Source organism: Nelumbo nucifera, chromosome 5 (genome assembly GCF_055504915.1).
Source record: "Nelumbo nucifera cultivar China Antique chromosome 5, China Antique-T2T, whole genome shotgun sequence".
Taxonomy (NCBI): Eukaryota; Viridiplantae; Streptophyta; class Magnoliopsida; order Proteales; family Nelumbonaceae; genus Nelumbo; species Nelumbo nucifera.
The window spans coordinates 8,298,418-8,318,514 of NC_142653.1; the positions used below are offsets into that span (position 1 = coordinate 8,298,418).

Below are 20,097 nucleotides of genomic sequence, written 5' to 3' on the forward strand. Positions count from 1 at the left end.
AAGATTTTGACAGGACTTTCTTTGTGAAGAAATCCCTTGAGTGATAGTTGGTAAAAGTTCCTTTTGCAACCCAACACAAGAGCCATTATTCTTCATCCAGCTGAAACTCATGTGTCTCTTATTGATGTTCAGGACTGTTTCAAGTGTTTTTTTTTTTTTTTTTTTCAGTTGGTTATATGGTTTTACTGATTTAAAAACCTTGATCATTTTCCTTGAATCTAAATTATGAATTGAACTGTTATCACTTTTTATTCTTACTAACTTTTGTCTTCATCTTAGTTTTAACTGTCATTTTGTAATTCAGGTCGTGCGCTATCAGCTTTAGGAAGAAAAGATGATGCTCTTTTGGCTTGGGAGAAAGGTTATGAATGTGCTGTTCATCAATCTGCAGATTTGAAGCAATTGATGGAGCTAGAAGAGCTAATTACTTGTGCAAAACAAACAAAAACTATCATTTCTGAGGATCATGTTATGGAGTCCTCCAATCAAACTGTCCCTCTTTCTGATTCAGGACTTCAGAAATTTAGTGAAAACAATAAATCAAGTGATACATCTGAACTAAGCAGAAAGTTGAATGATACACATGAAATGTACAACAAATCAAGCGAAACATCTGAAATACACACCAAATCAAGTGATACAAATGAGATACACAAAAAGTCAAGAGATGCACCTGAACAACGGTGCAAATTGAGTGAGGAACCCAAGAGGAATAGTAAAATCTTTGTAACTGGCATTCCCAAAACCAAATCGATAAGCTTGGATTTTCGATTATCAAGAGGAATAGCACAGGTTTGTGTCAATTTCTCCTTTCTTGCATGCCTAAAACCTCAAAGCTTAGTGGTTTTTCTAAATTAAAATTTTAAATTCAGACTTACTGACCATTGTGTTAGTCTCTCCAGATCCTTTATTGAATCCTTTCTTATTTCTCTTAGATCATTTTGTTGTTGTTTGTAGTTATTTCTCCATATTCTAATTTCTTATCAGCACATATTTTGATTTTCATTCCAGCATATTATCTATATGTTGCATCCCTATTCAACACCTCTATCCTTGGCTAAGCATCTGTTATGCCCATTCTAAATCTATGCCCATAAACCCTGTTAGGCCATCCACAGTTAAATGATTACTTCTTATAATCCCTCTTTTCCACCTGATAGCTGTCAGACTCACCAAGGCATTTGATAGACTTATGCTATACGAATTAGATTTTTTTTTTAGTAGAAGATCAAGACTGTAATCAGTCTTGAATCCTAATAGGTTTTAGGTTTACAAAATAGAAGAAAAGTGAGAGAAAGAAGAGAGAATAGAAGAGGAACAGGAGAACACAAGTGGTTGAAAGGAGGAACAGATTCTAACAGTTCTGCTGCCGCCACTTTCTTATTATTTATAGGTTATGTTTAGTACACAATGGAAAGGACACATCTGCCTTTAGTACTTACATAATAAATAAAGTAAATAAGGCTGAAATAAATAACAACTGAATTAACAAACTGACTCAAACTGACACTACTATAACTGGAACAAATAAGTACACATGCTGTCCTACGAACACAGTGGGGACCACTGCAGTGGGGCCCACATCAGTGTTCTCTACACTTTTTTTCAGTAGACTTTTTTTCCCTTTTGATGCATTTTCTGGTTAAAATTTGATGGATGGGGAAAATTTGTATATTGAAAGAGTTTCACACCATGAACTTCTGTATCGACTGCATGCTACCTCCTCCCTATTTTCTTCCTGTGTGTTACATTGTGGTTCTGTTGGAATTGCAAACTTCTACTTTTTTTTTGGGGGGGGGGGACAACAATGTTCTCAACCCATCTTGTACCGGCCAGTCAGACTGGTGACCTGACAATCTGGTAATAATCCCAGTTTGTGTCAACCTCTAACCTGCCATATTACAGAAAATTGTTGGCTCGGTCAACAACTCAATCGAATGGTTGAACCATTGACCTGTTTAATGGGTTTCTGTTTTTTTGTAGTATTTTAGTTTTTTGATATTTTTTTATAATGATGACATCTTGGGTTGACTGTTGATCCGGACAGTTGAACTGCTGAACTGTCAACCTGGAGGGAAAAGTGATTCAACCTCCAGGCTAGGTTTTTAAAACACTCATGGACAACTCAACCAAGCCTTACCCCAACTATACTGTTTTGATGAATTCCTATTTGTAACAATGCAAGAGTGTTTTTTCCAGGTAAATGAAGGGAAATATGCAAGTGCTGTTTCTATCTTTGACCAGGTTATACTTTCTAGATACGTGTCTCATCATGCTTCTTTCAATTTTCATCCGTTTTTGAATTTGTCCATTTATGCTGTTTTTTGGTTCCTCTGATTATCATCAAAACTATGCATACAGATATTGAGAGAGAATCCTACTTATCCTGAGGCATTGATAGGAAGGGGAACAGCATATGCATTCCAGCGAGAACTTGATGCTGCTATTTCTGACTTTACAAAGGTACAAACCACCTGAATTCTGTCACAACTTGTTTTTGCAGATTTCTTCCTCCTAGTTATAACTGCATTGCATATTGTATTTTCTAGGCCATAGAATCAAACCCATCAGCTGGAGAGGCATGGAAACGACGGGGGCAGGCTCAGGCTGCCTTGGGGAAATCTGTAGAGGCAAGATTTCACTGCTTCTTCCTCGAATTCAGCTGCCTTTTTACTAATAACTTGGAAAAATTTACTAATGCTTTCTCTGGTCACCTAAAATTTGTTGCTTCTTGTTTTTTGGATCTGAGATAAAATTTAACTCTAATGAAATGGTTAAGAAGGGGAAAACAAAATGAGGAAGGAAAAAGAAAGGGACCATAGGAGAAGTTTATAATGATGATGGCAAATTGCAATACAAATTACCCCTTGGGACCAGTCATCCAACATGATAATCCTTCTCACTAATCAACGTTAATCAGGGGAGAACTAGGATTTTGTTTGGATAAGCTTTTGCTTTTGTGTTTTTCAGAGGACAAAAACACGAAATATATTTCATACTTTTACTGTGTAGTTTTGCAGTTTGGTAAATATTGTTTTCAAAACAAGGTTTTGAAAGTGAAAGCATAAATAAGCGTTTGGTTGTGACATATTGCTTTACCACAATCGACATGAAAAATTCTACATGTCAGCATATTATTTGTGCCGTGTTCATCTTGCCACGTGGCAAATCCACATGTTTTCAAAGAGCCTATCTCTTTTAAGCTGCAATGTGCCATCAAATCAGCCAGGCCATGTGCTGTGGTTTGTAAAACAGTTGTTAAAAATGACAATGGTTATGACATGCTGTACAAATTAATACCACGTGGCACAATTTTTTGCCATGTATCAACTATGAAATTCTTTCCAACTGAAAACTTTCATGACCTAGAGACATGACATAAGAGTGTCATGTGGCACAAAAGTGCAGCATGGCAATTCTAAATATGTGGCATAAAAGTGTCACATGGCATGCCATGTCTTTACAGTATATATAAATATGGCATGAGGGAAGGCTTTACATGCTCACGTCTTCCGTTTGGCTTTTTGCGAAAAAGAAAAAATGACCCAAGCTGGCAGCCAATGCATGAAGCATCCTATTCTTCATCATGCTTTTTATTGCAGAAGTGTTTTTGCGTTGAACAACACATGTTACCAAACTTTGAAGCAGTTTTTTGCTGCCTAAAGCACAAAGGTACTTTCAGAAAGCTTATCCAACACAATCCTAGCTTGAAGCTGACTCGTGGATATGGTCAAGTGTGAGATTATTCAATGAAGTATTTCTCTTTCATGAAGCTGAATTAGTCAAATATATACTGAAAGAAAATGGGTATGGATGGAGAGTCACAAGAAAGTATTGTAACCATGTAAACACATTGCAACACATGTCAGGCTACCTTGACAATTCTTGATTGTCATAATAAGGTAGTAGATGTTAGAGGTAGTCTCTATTTTTCATATTGTAGAGATGCAGTAAATTAGTTTGTTGTTCCGTTGGTTATTATATTTTTTATTGTTGTCTTGTTATTTTTATTAGAATGTTACTTTTCTTTCTTTCTTACTGGGCAGCAGGGGTATTCCTGTCATTGTATACGGCTTTTAAGTGATAAATATAAATTGTCTTAGGGGCGGTAGGTAGTTAGATTTTTGCACTTTTTTTATCATTCTTCTTCTCTTCTACCATCTTCTTCTCCTTCTCTTCTGTTTTCTCTGTTCTTTTTCTTTTACTGTTTTTTTCTTTACTAAAATGGGTCTGGGTACCATTGGTTACATCCAACTCATATATTAGTGGATTGTTTTGTATCATTTGGGGTAGGAAAAAGGCATGCACTCACAGAGTGATTTGATTTTTTATTTGATTGTTGGCAATTTTTGTGTTTTATTGTAGGGTTGCAAGAAAGTGTTGTGACCATGTGAACTCATCAAAACCATAGCCTAACATGTTGAGCAATTAGCTCAAACAACCATGGAACTTACATGCAACCCTCGAATAAAGCACACACATGCTATCAATCAAATGAAAAACCAAACCACCCATGAATGCACTCATTGGGTGATTTGTTTTTTCATTTGATTGATGGCATGTTTATGTTTTATTGAAAGATTGCATGAAGGTATTGTGGTCATAGTAAGGTAGTAGACCCTAGAGTCAATCTCTATCTTTTTATATGTTAGTGTGTCATTTGAGATAGCAATATCAGGATGCACTCATTGGATAATTTGTTTTTTCATTTGATTAATAGCATGTCTGTTTTATTAGAGGATTGCAAGCAAGTGTTGTGACCACGTGAAAACATCAAACCAAATCATCCAGGAAAACACTCACCGGGTGATTTTGTTTTTCATTTGGTTGATAGCATGTTGTGTTTTATTGGAAGGTCATGAGATCTCATTGCTCCACATGTTAAATTATGTTTGTATTTCTTGATTGTGAAAGTAAGGTAATGGACCCTAGAGGCATAGTTTTCAAGGCATCAAGGTGAGGCTAGGTAATGTCTTTTTTTTTTCCCTGAATAAAAGGATAAAAACCATGAATCATAGGGTATTTCCTTAGGTTCCATAGCAATCAACAACTATCTCTTTTATGGTAGTAAATTAAAAATAAAATTTATTAAAAACCATCTTTTGCTATTAATTGTCTATAATATTCATAAAAAATTTATAAGCTTAATTTGAAACATAGAAACTCAACGTATTCATGATAAAAATGGAAAAAAGAAAAGAAATTTCAGAAAATAGAGGGGTTGAGCCTCTACTTTTGTCCTAGGAAAAGAAGAAAACAAAACAAAGGGTAAAAGAAGAAGAAGAAGATGATGATCATGATGAAAATAATTGATATGTGTTGCTTGGATAAAATTTTGAGTTCTTCTGTGCTTATTGGTTCAAGTTTTGATGTGTTCGAGGGTTCAAGGCAGTATAAATGTTGATTGAGCCCTAACAAAAGAGAAGAATAATAAAAAGAAACTAGTATTTTAACTTAAACTGAATAATTTAGTTTAATAATGTCTATTTTATTAATATAATTTCAAAAAAGCTAAGAATATAAAAGTATCAATAGGACCATGTAAAATCATCTTAGCGATTATGCAAGCCGACCTTCCATGAGTGTCTTATTGCCTACCTGTGTCTTCTTCGCCTGTACTGGGTGACTCTAGTAAGGAAACATTCCAGTGTTAAGTGCTAGGATTGATCAACGACATTGGGTGTATAATAGGAAGAGAAGAATCTCTATACATGTTGGTGGAGGGGTTGGTGTTGAAGGGGGAGAAGTGTATGAACAGGGGGAGTCAAGGGAGGAAGATAGGGGGGCAAGGAGGTGATAGAGGTTCCTGAGGGAGATGAATGCTCAGGTAAGGGGAACATTAATGGGGGAAGGGTGGACATTGATCAACTAGTTGAGAGACAAGTGGTAGTGGGGAAGTCTCTTGGTCTATTCTTCTTGGGTGGGAAGAATGTGGTTAGGAAAGCAATTTATTTTAATCCCCAAACTTTACTCCAGGTGGAGGGGTGCCACCGAAAATTGTATTAAAAGATATAAAAAAAAGTACCTTTGAGGGCGAACATAAAAGCCTAATCCCTCTAAAGAAGCTATACATGGGGATAATCGGCTTATAAAAAACAACAAGAAAGCATCCAAGATACTCTAAAATCAATGTGAACGAAGAAAAGGGATCCCACACCCATCAACCCTGATCAGAGTGCTGACGTGAGAAGGGAGATCCTCCAGACTTGTAAAGAACTTTTGCTGCGTGTGAGAACATCTTAGCTTAGAGAGAGCACCAGCCGGCTGGTTTGCTTCCCTATAAATATAAATATGTAAAAAATTAGTCTCTAAGGCTCAGTTTGAAAGGAGTACAAATACAAATATGTAGAATGCAAAACCTTATATTTTGTATGTATTTGCACTGTACATATTTGTATTTGTACTCCTTCCAAACTGTGCCTAAGGTATTCACCATATCTGTAATCCGTATATGCTGTACCACAGTTTCTAAGGAGGTGAAGCTCTGCCCATGATGATATGAAGTAAAACCAAGGAGTCTGACTCCACCAAAATCCTATACAATCTCCCAAAGCTTATGCCAAAAGGAGCCCATCCAACAGAGCATTTGCCTCTGCCATTAAATATGTGTCAACTCCATATTGGTTATGAAAAGCTCTGATAAATCCATTGTGACCATCCCTTAGAAGCCACCTCCACCACATAGCCCTGGATTTCCTTGTGACGCACCATCAACATTCAGCTTCACAAATCTGCCACAAACTGGATTTAGGTAAAACTGTAGACCACCTTCATTCTTTTTGGCTTGACACGACAGGAGAAATATCAAGACCCATGGCTAAGATTGAGGTACATTGGCTATGACTAGCTGGGCACTGGAAGTTAATCAAAGGAGATATCTCATGAGCCCACCTCAAAATTAACCAAATCACCACCTGTGAACATCTATATCTGCCTTTTGACTGCTGTTGGTTTCTCTCTTTCCATATTTCCCACATAGTAAAACAATCCACCATGCCCAAAAGGGTTGCCCATTGGTTTGCCACTTCAGAAGCAATCTGGAACCAGCCAAGCAAGAGCTCCCTTGCTGATTCAGTACCCCTAAATTCCACACCCAGAATTCTACTGAAGTGACCCCATTACTTCTTCTCCAGGAAACCATGCACCAGAAGATGATCCATATCTTCCACACTAGGTTCTCTACGACAGTTATATTGAGAGACTAAAGCAATATCCAGTCTTTGGATATCCACATCTACTCCCAATGTACCCATCAATATTTTCCAGACAAAGAAACTGATTTTCGTTGGAATCCCCTTATTCCACACAAATTTATACCAATCCACTGTTGGCCTGGGGGTTTGAAGCATATTCCAAGCTGATTTAGTTGAGAAATCTCCTTTGGAATCCCTAGTCCAAACAATAGTATCCTTCCTATTGGAAATTGTAATATGGGAATTGCAAATCATCTCAATCACCCCCTGGCTCAAAATATTTGTGACACCCACTAGATTCCAGTCACCATTTTCATTAAGAGCATCATGAACTAGAATGCCCACGTCCAAGCCCTCTACATGCGTAACCTGATTAATTAATGGTCCCACTTCCAACCATTTGTTGAGCCAAAAATCGACATGACCCTCTCCAATCATCCAAATAGAAGAGTCAACAAGGTCCTGTATCATGTTAAAATTTCTCTTTCAAGTCCAGGTGGCATAAAAATGACAAGAAGCAATATAAAAGTGATTATGGGTGGAGGAACTTAGCCTTAAAGAATTCTGACCAAAGAGTAGAATGGAACAATACCTTCCAAAGGGCTTTCAGTCGAAGATTTATGCACATCTGCCAACTTCTTGATCTGCAAACCCCCTCTTGGTAAGGTCTCGTAATTCTTTCCCAGGAAATCCAGCAATGCTTCTTCTCTAAATCCATACTGGACCATAGAAAGGATGCAAGCATATTTTCAATTCTTCGAAGCACAGTACATGGGGTGTGCACTGCTGTGATAATATGGAGTGGAATGCTATTCAACACATGCCTTATCAACATCAACTTAACCCCGGCTGAGAGCAGCTTCCCCTTCAATCCAGCAATTCTAGCACCAATTCTGTCCACAAACTCATCAAAATGAGCTATTTTCAATCTTCATTTTGTAACTGGAACTCCAAAGTACACAAATGGCATTTTCTTGTGGGCATAACCAACGGCATTCTCAATCACCTGAATTCTGGTCCAGGTTGCCTTACATGACGTGAAAAAAAAAAACAACTTTTGGATGTGTTCACCAACTGTCCAGAGCAGGCCTCATATCTGTGGATCACCTCCTGAGGAGGGGGGTGAGGTGTGGGAGGAAGGAGAAGGATGAGAAGAAGGGTTTGTGGAGGAAGAGTGAAAGAAGCTGGTTGTAAGGTGAAGGTGAGTGGGCTGGGGGAGGTTTGCAGTTGAGGATGAAATTCTTGACATGAAATGTTAGGGAGTTGAGAGAGGGAAGAAGGACATTGGTGAGGAATGTGCTGCGGAAACACGTATAAAAAAAAAGAATGTGCTGAGAAAACATAACTTGGATGTAGTGTTGTTGCAGGAAACAAATCTGGAATTCTCTATTTGAAGACAAGACTTGGAGTTTGGAATTTGGATAGGTTGGTAGCATCTATTTGCAGGTCTTACCAGAGTGGGTTTTGGTTCTTTCAGATTTTGTTCTAGTTAATAAAGAGGATTTTGGGGATAGACTTTGGGAAGTGTTGGAATTTCAATTATGTAATGTTAGTGATTTATTTTAATTTGGTTTTGTGTTTGAAGCTGTTGTCTTAACACCTTTTCAGCTTGTAATGTTTTTCTAATAAATTTTTTCCTTTTACTATACTTGAAACACAGCTGCAGCAGTCCTAGGTTAGTTCGAAATCTGTTCAAGAGAAGAAAGGAAGAAGAAAGAAGAAAAGAAGAAGAAGAGGAGAGGAGAAGGAATGAGAGAAAGAGAGAGCAGAATGAATTAGTTCTGCTGCCCCCTCATTGGCTTTTATGTTAGTTGAGAAAAATAAGATACAATGACAAAAATACCCCTGTCGGCTGTGACAGAGAGAAAAAAACAAGTACAGCAGTCTGAAACAAAACAAATAAGGTATCCCTAGAACATATAGAACCAACTAGGTATCCCTAACTACATCTCTACACTCCCCCTCAGTTGGGAATAGATATTGAGCATTTCCAACTTGCATAAATCTGTTTCCAGCTTGACTTTAGGGACGGCCTTGGTGAAGATATCAGCCAGTTGCATATCAGAGGCAATATATGGCAAGCACACTTATTGAGAGGCTACTCTCTCCCTAATAAAGTGTCGATCCACTTTAATGTGTTTTGTCCTGTAATGCTGTATTGGGTTATGGGCAATATTAATAGCAACTTGATTGTCACAATAAAACATTAAGGGCTTCTCATGCTCAATTTCAAGTTCTTCAAGTAAGGATCTCAGCCATAGAACTTTTGCCACTCTATGAGCCATAAATTTGTATTCTGTTTCAGCACTTAAACGAGCTACTACATTTTGTTTCTTACTTTGCCATGAAACCAGATTTCCTCCATTAAAGGCATAGTACCCGGAGGTAGATCTCCTGTCATCTACACATCTAGCCCAATCTGCATTAGTATACACCTCAATCTTCATATGACCACTATTCTTGAGGAGTATTCTATGACCTGGACACCTCTTGAGATAAGCTAGTTTCCTTCATTGTTTGCTCTTTCTGATTTTAAAAATGAGCCAATCTCGTCTTTTACCACTCCGTCCTCTTCCATTTCTGGGATTGGGTGGAATTTGGGTCTAAGAAGGGATTTGAGGGACTCAGACTTTGACACTATTTTGAGCCTTATTGCAATTCTTGATAACGTTGTCTTAGACCCCACTAGGGCGGATTCTAGAATTTGGACACCTTCTCCCAATGGCATTTTTTCTTGTGCTTTTTTCTTCAAAGTCTTAAGTCAGTCCACCAGTCCTACCTTCCTTCCTTTTCCTGTTGATGAGGTTTGGTGCAGAGCAATACCTCCTAGGGTTGGTAGTTTTTGCTGGGAAGCCTATCTGGAAAGAATCAACACTGGTGATTTACTCCAAAAGAAGAGACCCAATACTTGTTTGTCACCTCAGTGGTGTGTTCTTTGTAAAGCGGATGGGGAGACTGGTTTTCACCTACTGGTGTCTTGCCATTTTGCGAGATTAATTTGGGAATGGGCTTTGTCCCTTTTTGGTTGCAGTTGGAACCCCCCATCAGACTTGCAAGGCCTTTTTTCCCCTTCTTTTTTCAGGTGGCGGATAAAAAGGGGAAGGACAATGTGGAGAGGACTAAGGGCTGCAGTGTGTTGGACACTTTGGGAAGAAAGAAACTCCAAGATATTCTTAGAAGCTCAGAGAAGAGCAACAGATCTGAGGGCTATCATTCAAATTAGGGCGGTACAATGGCTGAAATCTTTGGAGCTTTTCACAGATTACACTATGGATGACTTGTTGAGGAAGTGGGGTGAAATTGCAAGTTACACACAAACTAAGTCAGTAATGTGTGTGGCTTGGACCCCTCCACCTAGTGGTTTTGTGAAACTAAACTTTGATGGGTGTAGCAGGGGAAATCCGGGACAATCAGGGATTGGGGGTGTTTTTAGGGATGAAAATGGGGTCATTTCTGCCATGTTCTCAGGCCCAATTGGAGTGGGTGACTCCCTTAGAGCTGAGATCTTTGCAGTTATGGAAGGAGTCCAAAAAGCTAAGGAGTTGGACATCAGGAAACTCTTAATTGAAGGGGATTCAGAGGTGGTGATAGGGTGGCTGCTTAAAGATCACAATGGCTGGTGCGGGAGATGGAAGTTAAGATACGTTGGGTTAAAAGATCGGCTAATTCCCTAGTTGACGGTTTAGCTAAACAAGGGGCAGAAAGGGACTCACTTTTTTGGGCCAAGCTGTAACTGTAGTGTGTTTTCTTTCTTTCTTTCTTTTCTTTTTCTTTTTTTTTTCCTTTTCTTGAGGTTCTTTGTTGCTCTTGGAAGATAAGCGTGTTTGTCTTCCTTTTGTAAATCTTCTATTGATGAATTAATGAAAGTGTTATTGATCAAAAAAAAAAAAATGTCAGGCCAAGTCAGACAAAGATATAAAAGTTTCCCAACTAGTCGTTGATACATAGTCTTGTCATCAAGAGGTTCACCTTCTTCTGCACTTATGATGCAATTCAATGGGAGTATTTGTAGGTTTAACTCCCAATTTTCCTATTTCCTCTAAAAGGTCAATGACATATTTCCTCTGAGAAATGAAAATACCATGCTTAGATCTAGCCACCTCAATTCCTAGAAAATATCGGAGATGACCCAAATCTTTCACCTCAAACTCTTTGTGAAGTAATTGCTTGAGGGAATTAATCTCATCAACATCATTGCCTGTTACCACAATATCATCTACATATACAACAAGGAGTGTTAGAGAGGAGCCACTCCTCTTGATGAAAAGTGTGTGGTCTGAGTGAGACTACATATACCCTAATTTCTCCAGAGCAAGTCTAAACCTGTCAAACCAAGCCCTTGGAGATTGCTTTAAACCATACAATGCCTTCTTGAGTTTGCAAACTTTCCTACCTACATTTGTATCATAGAAACCAGGGGGCAACTCTATATACACTCCCTCCTGTAAATCACCATTGAGGAAAGCGTTCTTGACATCCATTTGGAACATGGGGCATGAAAAATTTGCAGCTAATGATAACAGAACACAGATGGTATTCATCTTAGCAGCTAGTGCAAAGGTTTCAGAGTAATTAATGCCATAGGTTTGTGTGTACCCCTTTGCAACAAGACGGGTTTTATATCTTTCAACTGATCTATCTACATTATGCTTCACAGTGAACACCCATTTGCACCCAACTGGTTTCTTTCCCTCAGGTTGATCCACTAGCTCCCATGTCTCATTTTTAATGAGTGCATTCATTTCCTCCTTAATTGCATCTTTCCACTCAAGCACAGAGAGAGCTTCCTGTATTGTTTTAGGAATGGATATAGTAGAAATGGATGCCAAATAGGATTTATAGGATGGGGAATGGTGGTCATATGAGAGAAACTGAGATATTCAATGAGCAGTGGATGTGGTACATCTCCGTTTCCCCTTACGGACTACAACATGAAGGTCAAGATCCTTAGTGGAAGGCAATGGCTCTACGGTGGTAGTCTCAAGAGTGGAAGGTGAAGTGGTAGTATCTAGATCAGGTGATGTAGAGGAAATTGGAACTGACCTGGGCTGATCAAGAGCACCAAAATCAACTTGCCTCCACCTCCTATGGAAAACCTTCAACTCCTTACATTTTTGACAATGATCCTCCTTACATAATTCCTTTTCAAGAACAAGAATAGGAAGGGGAACTTCAAGAACAAACACACCCACCCCTCTCTTCTCTCTCTCCCTGAGATGAAACTCTAGGATAAAAAGGAACATCCTCAAAAAAGGTAACATCCATAGACACAAACCGAGAACCAGAAGTTGGGTTATAACAACAATATCCCTTTTAATTTTGTGCATAATCGAGAAAAATGCATTTGGAAGCTTTTAGAACAAATTTAGAACGATTAGGCCCCAAAGTCTGAACAAAACATGTGCACCCAAAGACTTTAAGAGGGATAGTAAACAATTATTTCTCAAGATATAATAAAGTAAAGGGAGCTTTCATACCCAGGACACTAGAGGGAACTCAGTTAGTGAGATACACAGCCGTATGAATGGCATCCCCCCAAAAAACGTATAGGGACATTTGAATTAAGCATAATGCTTCTTGCAACCTCAAGGATGTGCCTATTCTTTCTCTCAGCTACCCCATTTTGCTAAGGGGTATAAGGACATGTGCTCTGATGAATAACCCCATATTCAAGGAAGTACGAGTTCAATGGTTTAGTGAAATACTCCTTGGCATTATCAGATCTGAAAGCTTTGATCCTCTCCCCAAATTGAGTGAGAACCATTTGGTGAAAGGCATGGGTCAAAGTAGGGACTTCATCACGGGAACGCATGAGATAAACCCAAGAGAAATGAGAATAATCATCAACAAATAACAATAAATACTTGTATCCCCTCATAGCTGTGATATGATATGGTCCCCAAACATCAGTATGCACAATTTCAAAAGGAACAATGCTTTTTTTATTACTCAAAGTATAGATTGATCTACAATGTTTTGCCAACTCACAACTTTGACATATTAGATTGGACACTTGGACTGATTCAAACAAAGTAGGAAAAAGACTCCTTAAAGACCCAAAAGACAAATGACCTAACCGATTATGCCAGAGCATAATCTGACTCACAGATTGAAAGACAAAAGACCTTCCAACTCCTTTATTTCTTCCAAGTGGATTCTCAAGCAAGTAGATCCCATTCGCCTCATAGCCAGTCCCAATCACCTTTGTCACCAGATCCTGGAAAACACAATGATCAGGAAAAAAAGTCATTGAACAATTCCGACTTTTAGTAATGCTACTGACAGAAAGAAGGTTAATACTAAGTTTGGGCACATGTAAAGTTGATAAGGAAAGTGAATCGGAAACTCTAATGTCCCCATTGCTAGAAATGGGAACAAGAGAGCCATCAGCAATAGAGACCTTATCTCTACCAGAGGAGAAATGATAAAAAGAAAACAATGAGGCTAAACTAGTCATGTGGTCAGAGGCACCCAAATCTACAATCCAAACAAGATCTGTGGTACCTAGAGTTGAGGCATGATAGGTAATAGCTCTAGTACTTGGGTGAGCAAAAGCTAAAGTAGAGGTAGAAGGGCCCGAGGTAGACTGAGATGGTCCATAAATGCTAGCCTCATTCTCCAACTGTGTCAGGACTGCCCTGATAGCAGTCAAGGCATCCAAGGAGGTAGGTCTAACTTCAGTAGAGGGTGAAACATCTGTAGCAGTGGCAGCATTTGCATTCCCCTTATTCTTAATTCTTAAAGGAGTCAACTGAGGATGAAGCTTCCAACAGGTCTCTTTAGTGTGCCTAAGCTTCTTACAATATTCACATATAATCCTCCCTTTTTTCTTCCTTCCTTTACCTCTCCCTCCTTGTCACCATAATGCTTCGGCTTCATAGCTGCTAAAGCTGTTTCAATCTGAGAGTTTTGTAACAGAACTTCCCTCCTACTCTCCTCACTGTGCACTAAAGAATATGCTTGAGACAAGGAAACACTCTCCCTAGTAAGAACTTCCCTCCTACTCTCCTCACTGTGCACTAAAGAAGTTGTTGTCTCACTGCAAGAAATTCAAAAACCTTATTCCTTTCCACCAATTTGTTATATGTTGCTGCGTCCTTTTGACTTTCCTATTCAATTGTCTCAAAATGATCAATTTCATGCCATAGAGATTTCAAGTTTGAGAAGTAAATCGAAGTAGGTCTCTCCCCCTGTTTCAGATTTGTCACTTCAACTTTCAGCTCATAGGCCCTTGCTACATCAAGGGGCTAAGAGTAGCTTTCTTTCATATTATCTGAGATGTCTTTGACAGTCTTTACCCACAGATAGTTTCTACTGATATGAAGCTGCATTGAGTTGCAAAGCCAAGTCATGACTAAATAATTTTCTTGAACCCACTTCACATAGGAAGGGTCTTCCTTGGCTGGCATCTTAGTGTCACCATTTACATACCTAACTTACCACTTCCTCCAATAGCCATCATTGCAGATTGAGCCCACTCAAGATAGTTTGCTCCATCAAACTTGTTGAAATAATTTAGTTGTTGGTGTTAGGGTCTGTTTGGCTAGTTAAAGTGTTTTTTATTTATATTTTTTCACTTCTGTTATGTCTGTTATTGTACTCACTTATAGCAGGGGCACAAGGGTCTTTTCCTTTCTTATTTCTGCTGCCCTATATATATTATAATAAAAGCTGGCGCCGCCAGCACTATTACATTGCAAATCCCTTCTCTTCTCCCTTCTCTCTTCTTCTTTTCTTCTCTTCTCTTCCTCTTATTTCTGGCTGGCCATACTGTCAAGATGGTATCAGAGCAAGAATACTGACTGAGAGAGCAGATCGAACAAGCTTCGCTGAGAGAACAGATCGAACAGACTTGCTGAATCTGGGTGGAACAGAGATCTGAATCTGGACTGAGGAAAACAACCCTATAACTGGTACAGTTCTTCCGTTTTCTCTTCTTTACCCTCCTTGGTCGTGTACCAAGTAAAAAACCAAATGAACCTGGACTGCTAAATGCTGTCGGATCTTTATACCTCTGTTATTTTTGGATCGTGTGATCCTGTTCATGTGTTAAGACGACTGTAGGTCAAGGATGACCTGTCATCTCAATAATTTGACTTGATTATAAGTGATAAGGATCTCTCCTGCTGATTAATGGTTTTAGACATTTTGGAAGGCTGGTAGGTTGGGACTGTTAAAACCGTACAGGTCTGAAATCTGCCGAATATTGCCTATGTTTTGTCCAGAAATTGGTACTGTTTGTGCTCAACCTGTTTTCAAACCCAAGTGTGTGGGTGTGGACTGAGTGGAGCATTTTTTTTGTAGAGTAAGGAGGGGTCCTAAGTCCGGTGTTTGGGACTGATTATCTGTTTTGACCATGTCGTCTGAGAATTCTGCTACTTTAGAGATTTCAGGGAGCCACAATGGAGTGAGTGGGGAAATGGATATGAGTTTTCCCATGGCTGTTATTCCCTTTGATGGTCTGAACTACCTTGAGTGGTCTAGGGGAATAAAACTCTACATCACTGCTAGGGGGAAAATAGGATACATCAATGGGAGAGTGAAGGAACCGAAGTACGAAAGTGTTGAATATGATAGGTGGAATCAAGAGAATAGTATGGTGATGTCTTGGCTCTTGGTTTCCATGCTGCCACAAGTAAGGAAGATTTTTATGTGGGCTGAAACTGCTTGTGAGATATGGGAACAAGCGAAGTCCACCTATTCAGAGCAGAGACACTATGCCAAGATATATCAACTACAAGTTGAATCCTCTACTTGCAAGCAAGGGGAGAGGAGTCTCTCGATGTACTATTCTGATTTGACATTGATATGGAAAGAACTTGATCACTATCAGAATGTGAATTGGAAGTGTGATGAAAGATGCAAAGGCATATAAGTCACTTGTATCTCAGCAACGAGTCTTTGCCTTCCTCCTAGGGCTGAATCCTTCGTATGAGTCCATCAGGGTGCTGATCTTGGGTAGTAATGACTTGCCGTCAGTTCAGGAGGTGTATGCCTTGGTGTAGTCAGAAGAGAGTAGAAGAAGTGTGATGAATGGTGTAGAAGGGGAGTCAGTTGCCCTAGCTATCTGGGGAAATTTAGATACAAATGTCGGAGGTGGTTTTAAAAAGGGTGACTCTCAGAAAAAATAGATGATAAGAGCAAACTTTGGTGCACTCACTGCCAGAAGACACGACACACGAGAGATACATGCTGGGATCTCCATGGAAAACCTAAGTGGGCACAGGATTTGGGTAAGAAGTCAACATCTGATTAGGGCAAGAAACCAGACCAGCAAAATCAGAAAAAGTATAACTCAACTAATATGGTGTCGACAAAGACTAGTCCTTTGGTAACTCAGGAGAGGCATCCTAGTTCTGACCCTAAGGAAGATATTATCAACTTCTTTCGTGAACATTTGGAATTGTATGGTAGGACTCCGCCAGATGGATTCTGGTCCTACTCCCTCTACCTCGTTTGCGTTTACATCAGGTAATGCTGCCACTGCCTTCCATGTGTCATCTCATACCATTGATTCTCCTTGGATTATTGACTCCGGAGCCTCAAACCACATGACCAGTAAGTCAAATTTGTTTCAGACATATAACCTTCTCTCTGGGAGAGATAAAGTAAGACTAGCTGATGGTTCTTTTTCTACCATAGATGGCCGAGGTACCATTACCTCTCCCACTTGGCCTTACCCTTCCTAATGTACTGCATGTTCCGAAATTACCTATTAATCTGCTATCCATTAGTAGTCTAACTCACTCCTTGAACTGCTCAGTCACTTTTTTTCCGTCTTCATGTGTGTTTCAGGATTTGGTCTCGGGGAAGACGATTGGTAGAGGAAGCATGGTGGATGGTCTCTACGTGTTGGAGAATAAAGCTGGTCTTGTGGCTATAGAGTCCATGAGTCCGTCAAGTGAGAGTCAAGCCTATTTATGGCATAGTCGTCTAGGTCATCTGTCTTTTGAGTCATTAAAAGTTATGTTTCCAAAGTTGTTTGAGTCCTTGTCAGTGAGTCAGTTACAGTGTCAGACGTGTCAATTGAGTAAGCATTGTAGAAGTTCTTTACCTTTGTGAAATAAAAGATCTGAATTTCCATTTCATATTGTTTATTCTGATGTTTGGGGCCCTGTTACTCTACCTACTGAGGCTGGCTATAAGTACTTCATTACCTTGATTGATGAATTTTCTAGATACACCTGGGTTTACCCTATGCGATCTCGAGATGAAGTGCCAAAAATTGTGAAAGATTTTCAACGCATGGTGTTCACTCAGTTCCAAACGGAAATCCATATCTTCCAGTCGAACAATGCGAAGGAATACTTCCATAGTGATCTCACGGAGTTTTTTGCTTCGAATGGGTCACTTCAGCGAAGCTCTTGTGCCAGGACACCCCAACAAAACGGTGTGGTTGAACGGAAGAACTGCCACCTTCTCGAAGTAGCTTGTGGCTTATTACTTCATATGAGTGTGCCAAAACGTTTTTGGATGGATGCAGTCTTGTGTGCTACATATATCATCAATCGCATGCCCTCTCGGCTACTAGAGTATAAGGCCCCACATCAGCTTTTGTTTCCTACAGCTCCGTTGTCCACCATTCCGATGCGTGTTTTTGGGTGTTGTTGCTTTGTCCATAACCTGTCCCCTACTCGAGGCAAGCTTGATCCTCGGGCTATTCCTTATGTTTTTCTTGGTTACCCTTTATCTCAAAAGGGGTATCGCTGCTATGATCCTACCTCTCGCAAGTACTATGTCTCCATTGATGTCTCCTTCTTTTAGAATCAACCTTTTTTCTCGGTTTCTCTTCAGGGGGAGAGTAGGGTTGAGGAGAAACAAGCGACTCAAACTCAACTACCTCCTTTACCTGATCCTCCTCCATTTCGGGTTTTTCATCGTCGCCATAAAAGCCAGCAAAGTTCAAGAGCCGTGGAACCTGACACTATGCAACCAACATCATCGGATTCACCCGAGGCAGATCCGTCTCATCAGCCAGGTACACTTGCTCCTATTGATATGTCTGTTCCTCTAAATGTTGATTCACCTATCATCAATAATCTTAATATTCCTATTGCTAAGAGAAAGGGTGTTAGGTCTTGTACCACTAATCATCCTATCTCTAATTTTGTGTCCTATGATCATGTTTCACCTTCATACCATGCATTCCTCTCTTCTGTGGACAGTGTCCCCATCCCTAAGAATGTGGCAGAAGCTTTGTCTAAACCTGAATGGACAGATGCAATGCAGGAAGAAATTGATGCTTTACACAAAAATGGCACTTGGGAGTTGGTGGACCTTCCTGAAGGGAAGGAACCAGTGGGTTGCAAGTGGGTGTTCACAGTGAAGCACAAGGCTGCTGGAACTATTGAAAGGTACAAGGCTAGACTGGTAGCAAGAGGCTTTACACAGGTATATGGAGTGGACTATGCAGAGACTTTTGCTCCAGTAGCCAAGATGAACTCTATTAGGATTCTTCTTTCATTGGCAACAAATCTTGACTGGGAACTTCACCAATTGGACATCAAAATTGTTTTCTTGAATGGTGACTTGGAAGAGGAAGTGTACATGACCCAACCTCCAGGGTTTTGTGCCAAAGGCAGTGAACAAAAGGTGTGCAAGTTAAAAAAATCTTTATATGGGTTGAAACAATCACCTCGGGCTTGGTTTAGTAAGTTCCATTTAGCAGTTCAACAGATGGGGTTCAAACAACGCTAGTCAGATCACACTCTATTTGTGAAAAGAGGTGAAGGGAGAATTACAGCTCTTATTGTGTATGTGGATGACATAGTGATCACAGGAGATTGGGAGGCTGAAATACGGAGACTAAAAAAATTCTTAGCCACTCAATTTGAGGTGAAAGATCTATGCCCCTTACGTTATTTCCTTGGAATTGAAGTTGCCCGCTCTCACAAGGGCATTTTTATTTCCCAACGGAAATATGTACTAGATCTACTAGAAGATACAGGCAAGTTGGGGGTAAAACCAATTGATTCACCAATTGAATCTAATCATCATCTGGGAGACAGTAAGGGAGAGTTTTTGAAAGATGTGAAGAAGTTCCAGAGACTTGTGGGGAGACTTTTGTATTTGTCTATGACCAAGCCTGATATTGCCTATGCAGTGGGTGTCCTTAGTCAATTCATGCACAACCCTAGGACAACTCACTTTGAAGCTGCAGAGAGGATCTTGAGATACCTCAAGAAGTTTCCCGGAGCTGGTTTGTTGTTCCAGAAACATGGTCACTTAAAGGTGGAAGTATATACTGATGTAGATTGGGCAGGAGCAGTTAATGACCGAAAGTCTACCAGTGGGTATTGTGCCTTTGTAGGAGGAAACCTGGTCACATGGAGAAGTAAAAAACAAAGTGTGGTGGCTAGATCTAGTGCTGAAGCAGAGTATAGAGCGATGACTCATGGGGTTGCTGAAATCATGTGGATAAGAAATCTGTTAGGTGAACTGGGTTTTGCAGTGAGCAATCCTATGTCACTCTATTGTGACAATAAAGCTGCCATCAATATTGCTGCTAATCCAGTCCTGCATGATAGGACGAAACACATTGAAGTGGACAAGCATTTTATTAGAGAGAAACTTGAAAATGGAGAAGTGTGTACTCCATATGTCAGCTCAGAAGAACAACTTGCAGATATCTTCATCAAAGGTCTTCATCATGTGTGGCACAAAGATTTGTGTGACAAGTTGGGCATGATTGACATCTATGCTCCAACTTGAGGGGGAGTGTTGAAATAATTTAGTTGTTGGTGTTAGGGTCTGTTTGGCTAGTTAAAGTGTTTTTTATTTCTATTTTTTCACTTCTGTTATGTCTGTTATTGTACTCACTTATAGCAGGGGCACAAGGGTCTTTTCCCTTCTTATTTCTGCCGCCCTATATATATATTATAATAAAAGCTGGCACCGCCAGCAC

At 39.6% G+C, this 20,097-nt stretch overlaps 1 protein-coding gene across 2 annotated transcripts in view; it reads left to right on the plus strand.

Annotated features, from left to right (window-relative positions):
• Nucleotides 1-20,097, plus strand: part of SRFR1 (Tetratricopeptide repeat (TPR)-like superfamily protein) — a 71,228-nt gene that overhangs the window by 13,916 nt on the left and 37,215 nt on the right. For both annotated transcript variants that reach the window (XM_010273456.3, XM_088887186.1), the window contains exons 3-6: nt 305-792; nt 2,200-2,244; nt 2,362-2,463; nt 2,550-2,630. In XM_010273456.3, coding sequence (XP_010271758.1) covers nt 305-792; nt 2,200-2,244; nt 2,362-2,463; nt 2,550-2,630 — 716 coding nt within the window. The remainder of the gene's footprint in view (nt 1-304; nt 793-2,199; nt 2,245-2,361; nt 2,464-2,549; nt 2,631-20,097) is intronic.